The sequence below is a fragment of the Etheostoma spectabile genome, chromosome 4 (genome assembly GCF_008692095.1).
Source record: "Etheostoma spectabile isolate EspeVRDwgs_2016 chromosome 4, UIUC_Espe_1.0, whole genome shotgun sequence".
NCBI classification, from domain to species: Eukaryota; Metazoa; Chordata; class Actinopteri; order Perciformes; family Percidae; genus Etheostoma; species Etheostoma spectabile.
This window is the reverse complement of record NC_045736.1, coordinates 17,978,659-17,990,743: the sequence shown is the minus strand read 5'-3', so window position 1 is coordinate 17,990,743 and position 12,085 is coordinate 17,978,659. Positions and strand designations below refer to the sequence as shown.

Here is a 12,085-nt window from a genome sequence, read left to right as displayed (position 1 = left end):
TGAAGGTTTTGTTAATGGGAAGGGTTTCTTTGACTTGTATCTTTACTACCTCACATCCCAAAAGGTCTTTCTATTCATGCTTTATTATGATTACTAATCTGTAAGACATCAATAAACTGTCTTTTAACTTGAAGCTGTCATTGACAACTTTATAAGTATGCCCCACTCTAAAGTGGTATGAAAACATGTCAGGGTCTTGGTGCCACTCTCTTCAAGAAGCAACTAAATGGAGCGCAGTAGCCGCTCTACGCTGTGAGCTTAGGACAATTTCCTGTCCGGTTTTCCCTGATGACAAACTGCTGCTGCTGGCCAGTCGGCTGGAAAACAAAGCCTTTCAGTTACAGTGCTGTCTGCCTCGTTATTAATTCAGCAACTTGCTGTAGGCAATAAACAACTTGTATTTCTTTAAGCAGTCCCAGTGGTCAAAGTTTGCATCAGCAAACAGAGCTGTATTAAACAGAGCTGCTCAGCAACACTGAGTTGTGCTTAACTGAGAAAAACACAAACTTAACAATACTTTTTGGTACAAATGTATACAGATCTGCTTCACTGATACTTGACAAAATGCTCTTCACTGTTCATCCCTGTGGGACGTCTCCACCCAAACAGCTTTTACGTTGCCAGGTGAGCAGCACAGTGGGCAGGGATGCGCTCACAGTCACAATTCTATATCCTGATCAATAATTCAAACACGTCTCCTGTGCTCTATTTAAATCCCTCTATAAGTCCATCCCAGTGCCCACACTCTGTGTTTGCTACCAGCATAAATCATTAAGGCAGGAAATCACATAGAGATCCGTTTTTTATTTAGACAGGAGGAGACTTTTCAACACTTTGTATTAACACCTCTGCCTATACATTAACAATATTATTGTTGATTAAATGAAAAAAGCAGGTGACAATTTATCTGCTAAAATGTGTTTGTAGCATTTCTTTTGCTCCTCCAGTACATCATAAATTGATCCCAGAGAGAGAGAGGAGAGAGAGAGAGAGAGAGAGAGAGAGAGAGAGAGAGAGAGAGAGAGAGGATAAATGAAATGGACATCATCACACAAACAAGCCTGAACAACTTCCTGAAATTCAAACTTTTGCTGTAGATATTCACACTAAATCCACACCAGCTCTTATTTATCTAAGACCACTAAACAATCAAAAGTAGTGTTAAGTTGTTTAAATTATTAAACCCAACTAGAGCCTAATCTAAAGATGTAGTGTTACTGTGCACCACCCCTGTGTGCAAACTGTGTTTCCCCAGAGATCTTGAACCAGAACAGGTGTGTCTGAGCGGCTGCTAGGTAACAGGGAACATCTTCGAGTGGGTTTATCCCTCCAGACACACCAAAGACAACAAGCTCAGGGAAGAGAGCAGGAGCCACTTTCACTGCAGAAGACTCAGACTGTCCAAATTCAGAGAGCAACCACTCAGGAACACTTAAGGTGAATGAAGACATGAAGACATCTATAACAGAATAGATATATGACCTCAAGCTATATCTGTGATCAAATCTTCTCGTCACTTCTAGGTGGTCTAGAGCGTGACGACCCAACCACTTCTCACACAGAGAGACATCAACAAAGACCCAGAATAATTCCGCTGCACTAAAAAACTCAACACATTTACATATTTTTTATTGTATTTTTTGTAATTCTTTTTATGATTCTTGATTTTTAATATGAGGAAAAAAAGAGCAGTGGTGTGGTTCAGGAAACTGTGCTGGCGGATACAATATGTGTCTGGCAACGTTCTTTTATTCACACCATCTCTCAGAGGCAAATTATAGTGTCTTTCAGTGTTTGGCATGTGTTAATTTCAAACACTGATGTGAAATGTGACCATCCACCCGTGTTTGCTCTAAAAGCATGTCTGTGTATTAAAACATCACAAATGGAGAAAAAATAGACTTTCTCATCACAGGTCAGCAGTTAGCTGGTGAATGCTCATCACAAACACACATTTTCATACAGATGAAAAAAGGGAATTGCTCACATTGTGTTTTAAGATAAACATGAAAAGTAAAAGGAGAAAAACAGGTTGTTCTGTATCCACGGAATGACTCAGCCGAGCCAACAGCAAAGACGATGGTATATTTTTTTCATTTTTTCTCTTGCTACCATCTGGCAACGCCTACGGTCCATCCCCCCCCCCCCCCCCCACACACACACACACACACACCATTAACACATATACATTCCACAGATTGTCCATCCAACTTTCTTACACAGAAAATCACAGCTTTTCAGAACTTAGCTTCCCACCCGAATCACACAGGATGAGCCATTTAGCACACACACAGACAATTCTGTGTGACAATCCTCCTCCCCCTTAACTACAGACTAGAGACTGGTCAAATCAAGGTTTACTGAAGCAGAACAGTGGGGTCAGATCACAGAGGAAAAAACATGAAGTCTGAATGACCTTGTTTGATAAGACAGTCTGATAGCGTGATTTAAACATCTTAAAACACCACCTACTAAACCACATTCACTTGCACATAACTTGAGTTGTCCTGCATCCTGGATCTAATAGCACCAGGGTCTAAAATCCCTACTGACAGAGATTAATGCAATGGATTGTGGTCCCTGCTACAGTATGAAAATACGCCCACTTCACCCACTCACACATTCACTCTCCGTCTTTGCCCATTCACGTTAAAAGCACCTACAGTTCAGCTCCAACACCCACAGCTGTGCAAAAGAATATGTAAGTGCCACTCAACCTGGACTTTGAGTGACTGAGCCCACACATTTGAATGGCCAACAATATTTCAGGATTCATAAACAGCGACATAAATAGGTGAAAAAGCCTTTTAATGTTTGACGAGGAATAATGGAAAGCAATGGCATTACAGAGAGCACAAAGACAACTGCTTTTTGCTTTCCAGTTTAGATATTTATTATAACAGGAGACACTAGTTAAAGTGATTTAAATTTTGAATTTTTGAATTTACCACAAGTTTTTACAAAAAGACCAGCTCCGACTTCTGCAATTAGACAAGATCAGTCACAGCTGGTGAACACCTGCACATAAATTTAACAATTCTAAATAAAAAAAAGACTAAATTATCATCTCAAACAACTATAATTAGGGAATTAACATGTAATGTACACAAATAAACCCTAATTTGTATCATTTAATTTTAATTTTGATAAAACTGTGGTGGAAGTAAAGTACCCAATTATAATCCCCTAGAATTGGATTAAAATCCCTTACTTTTAACTATTTTATACTGCTGGGTAGCCTTAACTATAATAACACACCAGACTCTATTTGTTGATTCTATCTTGTATTAATAATTGGTTGGTATAGCATAATAGTATTTATATAACAGTGACTAAAACTGTCAACGAAATGTAGTGGAGTAATAATAAAGTTCTTCAAAATTGCTTGAGTAAATGTACTTCACGTTATGTTACGTTACATCACTGTATTTAATAAACCAACTAGCATAGAGCTTCAAAGACAAGATGAAACTCTAAATCACACTTAGAAGTCAGGGTTGACCCATTTAACCTCTCAAAAAAAGGTGGGGCAACTACCCAAATATTCAAACTGTATAAATTAGCATATTTTAATTAGCTTCCTCTTTAAACTCTTTTTCAACTCCTCCCTTTTCCCCTTAACCATAAAACGTATGAGCAGACAGACTTTAACCCTTTGAGGATGTGAATAATTTCTGGAGCAGAGATTGAATAACAAGTCCTGCAACCAGTTGGCAATTCTGCTGCCAACAGTAATACATTAATTCTTCATTATCACTGCATAAGGAAGCTTCTGTGCTCTCCGTTTCAACATACTGTGTTCTTTGTGATGTATTTTTTCATCTCAGGTATTTTTACAATGGGCCATTTTACAGCCAGGGGACACTCTCCATCTGTAGCCATCTATAATTAATAATTCCCTTCTATTATTCCTCTCAGTGATACTCCTTTGGACATAGAAACGTTGTTGTTTTCTTCACAAAGTAAAGATTTCTTTAAAGTCCCCAGCCTCCAAACAGACATCAGAGAGGAAACAGGTTGTATCAATGAGGATGTTATATCATCAGTCTTCCTGTTTGCTGAAACAGTCTACTTCTACAGCTCAGGGTGAAGTTGTGAGTTTAGATGTAGATAAATCGTAGGTATACAGTAACAAGGGCAGTATTTAAATAGATGTGGATTTTGACCACAAATGCAAAAAATTAAGCGTACAAACATGGTCACTTGATCTGGTAAATAAACCAGATAAAGAACAAACAAACAGACTAATCTGACTTGGCATTCACCCACAGTTATGACAATCTACTTCTAAAATGTACAGAAAAGAATACAACTGCAACTGTTTACTTCTGCTGTGGCTGACTGCAATAAGGATAATCAGATCAATAACTCATCAACTCAGCCTTCAGTATACAGGACAGTCTGGGTTATATAAAGGGCCAGGTTCAATAAAGAGCCGAAGAGGGGAGTGAATGGTACAGATGTGGACATTACAGCTCCCATGGGATCTTGGTGAAGGAGAAGAAATTAACATTTTGAAGGCTACATGTGGACACAGCTTGGCAGATATTGTGCCCTTTCACCTTTTAGTGCCACTACGTTTGAAGACAGGAGAATTATTCAGTGGGAATTCACATGGGACAGATAGATAATCCCCATGCCTTAAACAGTGATTGTCAATTCATATCTTAGAAACCGTAGGCTAACCAAGTACGGCAGGCTCAGGATTTCTCCACATACCAAAATAGTGCGCTGTAGTAAAGGTGATACATGTGTATAAAGAGTTTGGATGAACGGTAACATTTGTCAAAATAATTGGTATGCCCTCATTCTAAAAGCCTTTTCTCTTGTATAAGTAAAAATATGAACAATAAAGTATGAATCTAACCTTGTTTACTTGTCCAAGTATGTTTCTCTATAGTAAGCTACAGTCTGATCTTACATTTTTCCTTTTCATACTTGACTAAGGTGGAGAGAGTCAGCAGCTTTAGCTTCCTAAAGGGTTCACATCAGCGAGGATCTGATCTGGACTCCAAACAAACACCATCACTAGGACAGCAAGGCAGTATTCTTGCATTGCAAGACCTCTCCACAGGGCAGTGTCAGTGTAGAATATCCTAACCAGCTGCATCACCACCCTCAACCATAAGGTTTTACAGACGGTGGTGAAAACTGCTCAGCGCATCACCAGGACACAGCTGCTGTCCATGGAGGACTGCTACACCCAGCAGTGCAGGAAGAAAGCCAACAGGATTTTTAGAGACCCCAATCACCCCAGCCTCAAACTGTTGAGGTACCAAAGCATGCGGTCAAGCAACCCCAGGCGAAGGGATAACTTCATCCCGCAGGCCTTAGCTGACCTCTTTATAGCTCACCACTGTGACATTTCACTCACATCACACTGCACACTTTTCTTTCAAACTACCTGTTTAACCTGAACACAAGGCAGTTTACATTTATATTTTTCATCTACCACAGCATTAGATTTTATAATATATTTCTTTTATTCTACTTTTATATGTTATTCTTTATTCCTATTTTAACGTCTGCACTAGTTTGTGTTTTATGTCTTGGATTGCTCTTTTTACTGCATGTTTTTCCCGTTACACATTTCGTTGTAGCATTGTTGGAGGGAGCTTGACAACAAGACTTCCATTGCCAGTGACTGCTCCTGTGATTGTTGTGCATATTTAAGACCTGTTTACTTGTTTCTTGTTTTAAAACAAGTCAGCTGGAGACAAACGTTTCAGCCGACTCATGTCAGCGTTAAGTAGCGAGCAAGTGTCAGCTGGTAACATCTGCTAATTACAGTTTTCATTTCAGCAAGCAAATTCAACATATTCCCTCTAGAAATGAGTAGCCTGCTTTTGTGTCTGTCAATCTTTTCAAAGAATTTGGAGTGGTAAAACTACCACTATTATTATTGTAAACAACTTTATGTGCCATGTGAGAATGAAAAACTTGAGAGGCGTAACAAAAGTAACTAAGGAAGGTCAAGTGGTTAATGAAGCCAACAGAGAAGACTACCTGACTGACAAAATAAACAACACTTCTTCATCAGAAATTAATTAATGTTAAGTGAGGGCTCTCACCTGTGTATTCCTCAAAGCACTCGCAGGTGTAACCTCCCTCTCGGCTGCGACACACACCGTGAGCTCCACATGGTTTCGAGTAACAAAGGTCAATCTCTGTCTCGCAGTAGTCTCCTGTGAAGCCAGTGGGACAGCGGCAGCGCAGCCCGGCGATGGGGTGGATGGGCCTGAACAGGATGGTGTCTGATGCTACAAACGGCGCCAAGCTGTCGAATTTGAGCACAGACACACACTTCATGTAGTTCTCACACGGCTCCCGAAGGCAGATGTTGTCGTCAAAGGGAAGAACTTCCTGCGAAGAGATCTTAGCGAGGAGGCTGCGGTTCAAGTACAACCTCTCCTGGAGTTCCTCTGAGCCAAAAAACTCTCCTCCACCTCCACTTTCAACCCCTCTCCCAGTCCTGTCCCCCCCTTGGCCGAGCCCTCCAGGCCGCTGGAGTCCCTCACCCAACACAGGCACAGCCACAGACAGGCTGACGTTGAGGATGCGAGCGCTGACGTCTGTGTCATCTTGGATATTAAAGATGACGACGTCTTCAGGGGCGGCGGAAAGGACGCGGGCCACACCGTCCAGGAACTGGGCGAGCAGCAGGGAGAGAAAGTGCTCCTGGGAGGTGTTGGCCAGTCTCAACGTGATGCTGTTGGACAGCATTTCATCGGTGATGATAGTGACTTGGAGAAGACACTGAGCTGACACTGAGTGGACACCATCTGAAAAAGACCACAGAGAAAGAGTGATTAACGTCAGAATAAGGGAAACTTTACTTTGTGTTTTGGAGGTGTTCTTAACTAATTGCCCAACATAAGTCTCTTTTGTATAAAGGTAGTAAGGACAATGGTGAACCATTGATGAAGTTGGATGAAGATGGCCGGATGTACATTATCACTTGATGTACATGTTTTGTGACCTTGCATTTGTTTTACATTTTAATCATATGCTTTATGTATTTTATTATGTTTTTGTAATATGAGACTGTTAACATCAGAGCTTAGTAGAAGTCATATTTTCATCCACAGCACTTAAAAAAATTAAACTCTGGATTGTGAGCTGAGATTGTTAACATTAAAGGATGGTGATATTCTATATCTATAAAACAAATCCATTGATTAGATTTAAACAACATGTTAGTGTGACTCTAAACACTTTCTAACCTAAATCTTTAAAATAATGGTCAACATGACAACATATACTTTGATTTTTTTTTTAAGTGCAAAATAATTTCTTAAAAACAGCTGGGCACAGTAGCTTTTAGCAAACATTACTGAGACGGGAGTAAATACTGTATTTGTCGGGGACTATTTTCAGAAGCGGATTAATACGGATCTGGTGCTGTAGTGACAGGAGCAGGACGGTGTATGTAGGATTGACTCAAAACAAACTACAGTGCCCATGTTCATGAATATGTCATCCAGTATAAGGATGTGGCTCATTAATGTTATGTTGTAAACAACTGAGCTCTATGGCACAGAGAAATAAGATACATCAAGCTTTGGATGCACAGACAATACTTAATGGGTTCAATACATTCTTGGTGTTGATAATGAAGGACTTAACAGCAAAAATGCCATAAAGTGTACACAAATTGACACAATAATGAATATCAACCCTTTTATTTACTCATATTCTTGCCTCAGATGTGTTTTTTGTTTGGTTTTTTTGCTCATGTGCCAAAACAGATAACGTATGCCAAGACTAAGTGTATGTTTTCTTTTGATACAGTCCAAGTTTCTAATCAGCAATTTCACGCCTGTATTCACAACTCCCTGCTTCTTTGCTTTGTCCGGAAGCAGAGAGGCTGCTTAATTATACATGCTTCATACTCTTAGATTTAACGGTTACAGCATTTCTCAGCTCAGCAAATATCGTCTTTTATCTTGTTGTTTTCATCCTGTTAATGTTTTAACAATCTTCTATACATTAAATCCTTTGGCTATGACTGAAGACATGTAGTGTTTGTCTGCTATTATACAGTAGCTATTGCCTGTACAATACATTAATTGCCATGTTAGGCCTTTATCAGCCAAGTCAGACCTAAAAACGTAGATGTTGCTGTTGTTGCAAGGTAAACCTACTTAAGCCTATGTACCCCATTTCCAATGACTTTGTTAAGCTTATTTCTTGCTTGTTTTCTACTACTGTAACTACATTTACAATAAAAATAAAAAAAACTACTTATCAGCTGAAAGTTACTGACAGGAGCAGCCCTGCTCACTGAGGAGTAAAATTATAATGAAAACAGGCTTGATCCTAAATCATCCAACCACTATGAACACTAAGGGAAGTTCAGTATGTTCCTAACAAGCATAAAACCTACGGATCTTAATCCGTTAAAGCTTTGAGGATGCTCTAAATCTAAAAAGTGTGCAATAAATGCACAACTAAAGCTGGATCATTCAGCTCTCTGCCCGGTGACAAGAAGTCACAGTCGTCCCGTAGTGGCATGACTAACCGTTTGCATTGCGTCTGTCTAGCTTAATATCTGGGGAGAAAAGTGCCATTAACACCTTATCGTTTATGACTCAGTATTATCAGTTACACACAAATATCTAGGTAAAGTTTACTAACATTAGCTTCAATAGGCCACTGGTCATACCATACAATAAGGCTGTAGTAGTAAAACCCCTGAGTATAATTAACTGTTAAATGGGGAGTTTGATTGCTTGTGAATTTAACTTTTCATTTGTAATTGGAGGATTATGTCATTTAGTCTCTCAAAAGTTTTATAGTCTACTTCAAGGTCATAGAGGGACCTCAATCATTTTGTCTATCTCACTGCTGGCCTGCAGTTTGCTGTAGCCTCAAGAGCAAACACAAAATGGACTTAATCAAATCAAAAAGTGTCATGAAAACAAGCCTCCCTCCAAAATAATCAATGGGAAACTTTGTTTGGAGCTTCTGGACGCCGGCCAGAGAGCAGAACCTGCGAGCAGGACTCACACAAACAAACAGCACTGCCCAAAGTTACCAGATCTCTGTTTTGGCACTGGGCGAGTTTAAACACAGAGTGCCAAGGGAGGGGGGAGGAAGAGGAAGAGAGGGGGTCATGAAGGAAAAGAGACAGAAGCATGTTTGACACGGCTTTAATCCTTGTGCTTTCAGTCAAGCGCTTCCAGCAAAGTAATAATACAGGGCCTTAGCAGAGGAAGTGGGGGAAAATCAAAGTACAGAGACGAGCAGGGTTGCCCCTTTTATTTACACTTTACTGTAAACACACACACACACACACACACACACACACACACACACACACACACACACACACACACACACACACACACACACACACCACACACACACACACACACACACCACACACACCTGTGCACACAAGAAACATTTGCATATAAGAGGGGAGAACATAACAGGAAGCCATGACAAAGGCAGAGCAGTTCATAGTTAGGTCTCTATTTCAAATAGAGGAGAAATTTACAACTTCAGATGCAACTGATGTTGATTGTATTCATTATCTGCGTATCTGCTGATTATTCTTATGATCTTTTAATTAATCCTTATAACCAGTGGTTCCAAACCAAGGGATCCTAAGGATCCCGGGGTGCTTAACAGGATAAGCAAACATATTCTTTGGTTTTATTAATTTCATGTTGGATTGTTTAACCTGTTCCGGCCTAAAACGGTTTTAGCCCATCACAATTTCCCAAAGCATGAGGTGATGTCTTCATATAGCTTGTCTAAAACTCCAAACATATTCATCTTTTTAAATAACAATTGAAAGCAATACATGTTTAGTGTTTTCCATAAAAAAAGATGTATCAAGTAACAAAATGACTGTTTATTGACTAACTGATTCCTTGACTAATTATCTAAGCACTACTTACAACTCTACTTTCTATACATTACTTAAAAGGTACAATATCTAATGTATTTACTGTAATAAATCCAAAAATTACCCCAATAATATCAGATATTCAGATATTACATCAGATATTAAGGAAACATGCAAAGCTAAAATACTATCTTTGCCAGTATTTTCTCCTTTTGTAATTTCTGTTCCGTGATGAAAATTCTGTTCTGCCCTGTGTGTTGTTATCAACTACCCAGTTTGAAAGCCAGGCCGGGTTGCCAGATATATACTTGTAAAAACGTAAACCCAGCACGCTACAGCTGTATCGTTAGTACAGCCATGAAAGCAGCAAACAAATAACTGGGATCCACGGAGATAGATTCTATCCGACCTAAAAAAACAACATGCAACGTGTTCAGCGGTCCGTAGCCGACAGCGGCGAGTTATTTAAGCCAAGAAAGGGGGCTGAAAATTGGAAAAAGCGAGTGTTTAGCGATTGTTGCCGTAATTCTAAGCCAATAAAGTGTGTATTTCAGTCAGGTGGAAAAGGACGGCGAGGTTGTGGAACTTTTAGCGGTTCTTACTGTAATTCTAAGCCAAAAATGTGTGTCTGTTAGTAGGAACATAGCTCTGCGTGAGCACGGGCTTTTAGGATGTTAGCAACTCCGCTGTGCTGTGGAGTAATGTCTGGCTATGTGAGACAAGTGTCTAGCAACATTGTTGTAAATGCTGTGGTCTCAGCCTGGCAACCAACGTGAACTTTGAGTCTGGGGAAGAAGGGGCGAGGGAGACGACTTTCTCCAGTATTTTGAATTTGTACTGCAGAAACTATTTTAAACACTAGCTGTCAGTATTACATACTGCACCTTTACTTTTTTTATATATGTATATATTTTTGTTTAATTGCATTTATGGAAGCAAACAACAAACAATTTCATAAATCTGCTTAATTTTTTTTCTTTTTTTCAGGAAAAATGCCCATTTCAATTCCCCAGTGCCCAAGTTGACATATTTAAATTGCTAGTTTCATCCAACTGAACATCTTCTGTCCATTGACTAATTGCTTTGAGTCTCATTTTATTAGAAAATGTACTCACACACACACACACACACACACACACACACACACACACACACCACACACACAGGCTCATTGAAATCAAGGTGAGTTCGACATGCAGTTACAATATATCAGTTTTATATATTATGTTTCCAGGTTTAAGAGAGAAGAGTGTTATGTGTTGGCCAGTGTTTAACCTGCCAAACCTCATGGGAAACAAATACTAATACTAATAATACTGACTGCTGTAGCAAGTGGTGTTATTACACTTTCACAACATTTTACTGACTGTAGACACTAAAATCCTTTCTAAACCAACAACAATCTAATCTTTCCTGCTGCCATTTTTCTCTTCATCCATTTAGCTGATATTCTTAACTGACACTCTGCAGCAACAGTAGCCATAAAACACACAGTTCTCAGTGAACAGAGGCTCTTAAAGGTTAGGCCATGTATAAGGACAGACATCGCCTTAATTATGTCCTCTGCCAATTCGCATTCTTGGTCGGGAGCTCGGGCAGAGATCCAGACGTAGACGCAGCGCTGGGAAACTGAGCGCGAGGAGAATCTCCTCTGAAAGGAACCAGACCATCCTTCAAAGAGGTCATTCTCCATGGAAGGATCCTCCGCTCAGGAACCGAGGGTAAGCGGAGCGGTTTGGGCCAAAAAGAAGGAAGAGGGGGATGCTTAGTTGGTGATGGGACAAGGTGCCAACTCTGAAGTGTGACACTACTCTCAGCCCAGAGCCCGAGCCCCTCTGGGCCTCTAGGTGCCAGGAACGCTCTCAGCTAGGAAGTGGCGCCAGGGAAAAGATTAACCACACACTGTAGGACTGCCAAGACTGTGTACAGAATTGTAGGTATGTGTGTGTGTGTGTGTGTGTGTGTGTGTGGTGTGTGTGTGTGTGTGTGTGTGTGTGTGTGTGTGTGTGGTGTGTGTGTGTGTGGTGATTTATACATCATTGTACATTGAAGCACTGAAGATGATAAAAACAGGCTTCATTACATTTAAAAAGCTAAGTCTGTATTAAAAGGGGTTGTAATGTTAAAAGTGGTGTGGGATTGCCTCCGCGCAGCTCTCACAGACCGTTCCCCAACTCGTCAAATACCAATGCCTTGTCATCGGCCCTCAGCGTCAGATACTGGTGCACA

The 12,085-nt window shown here is 40.2% G+C and overlaps 1 protein-coding gene across 4 annotated transcripts in view; it reads right to left on the bottom strand.

Annotated features, from left to right (window-relative positions):
- celsr2 (cadherin, EGF LAG seven-pass G-type receptor 2) overlaps positions 1-12,085 on the bottom strand; it is a 63,180-nt gene that overhangs the window by 35,884 nt on the left and 15,211 nt on the right. For all 4 annotated transcript variants that reach the window (XM_032513216.1, XM_032513217.1, XM_032513219.1 and 1 more), the window contains exon 2: positions 6,072-6,782. In XM_032513216.1, the coding sequence (XP_032369107.1) occupies positions 6,072-6,782 (711 nt within the window). The remainder of the gene's footprint in view (positions 1-6,071; positions 6,783-12,085) is intronic.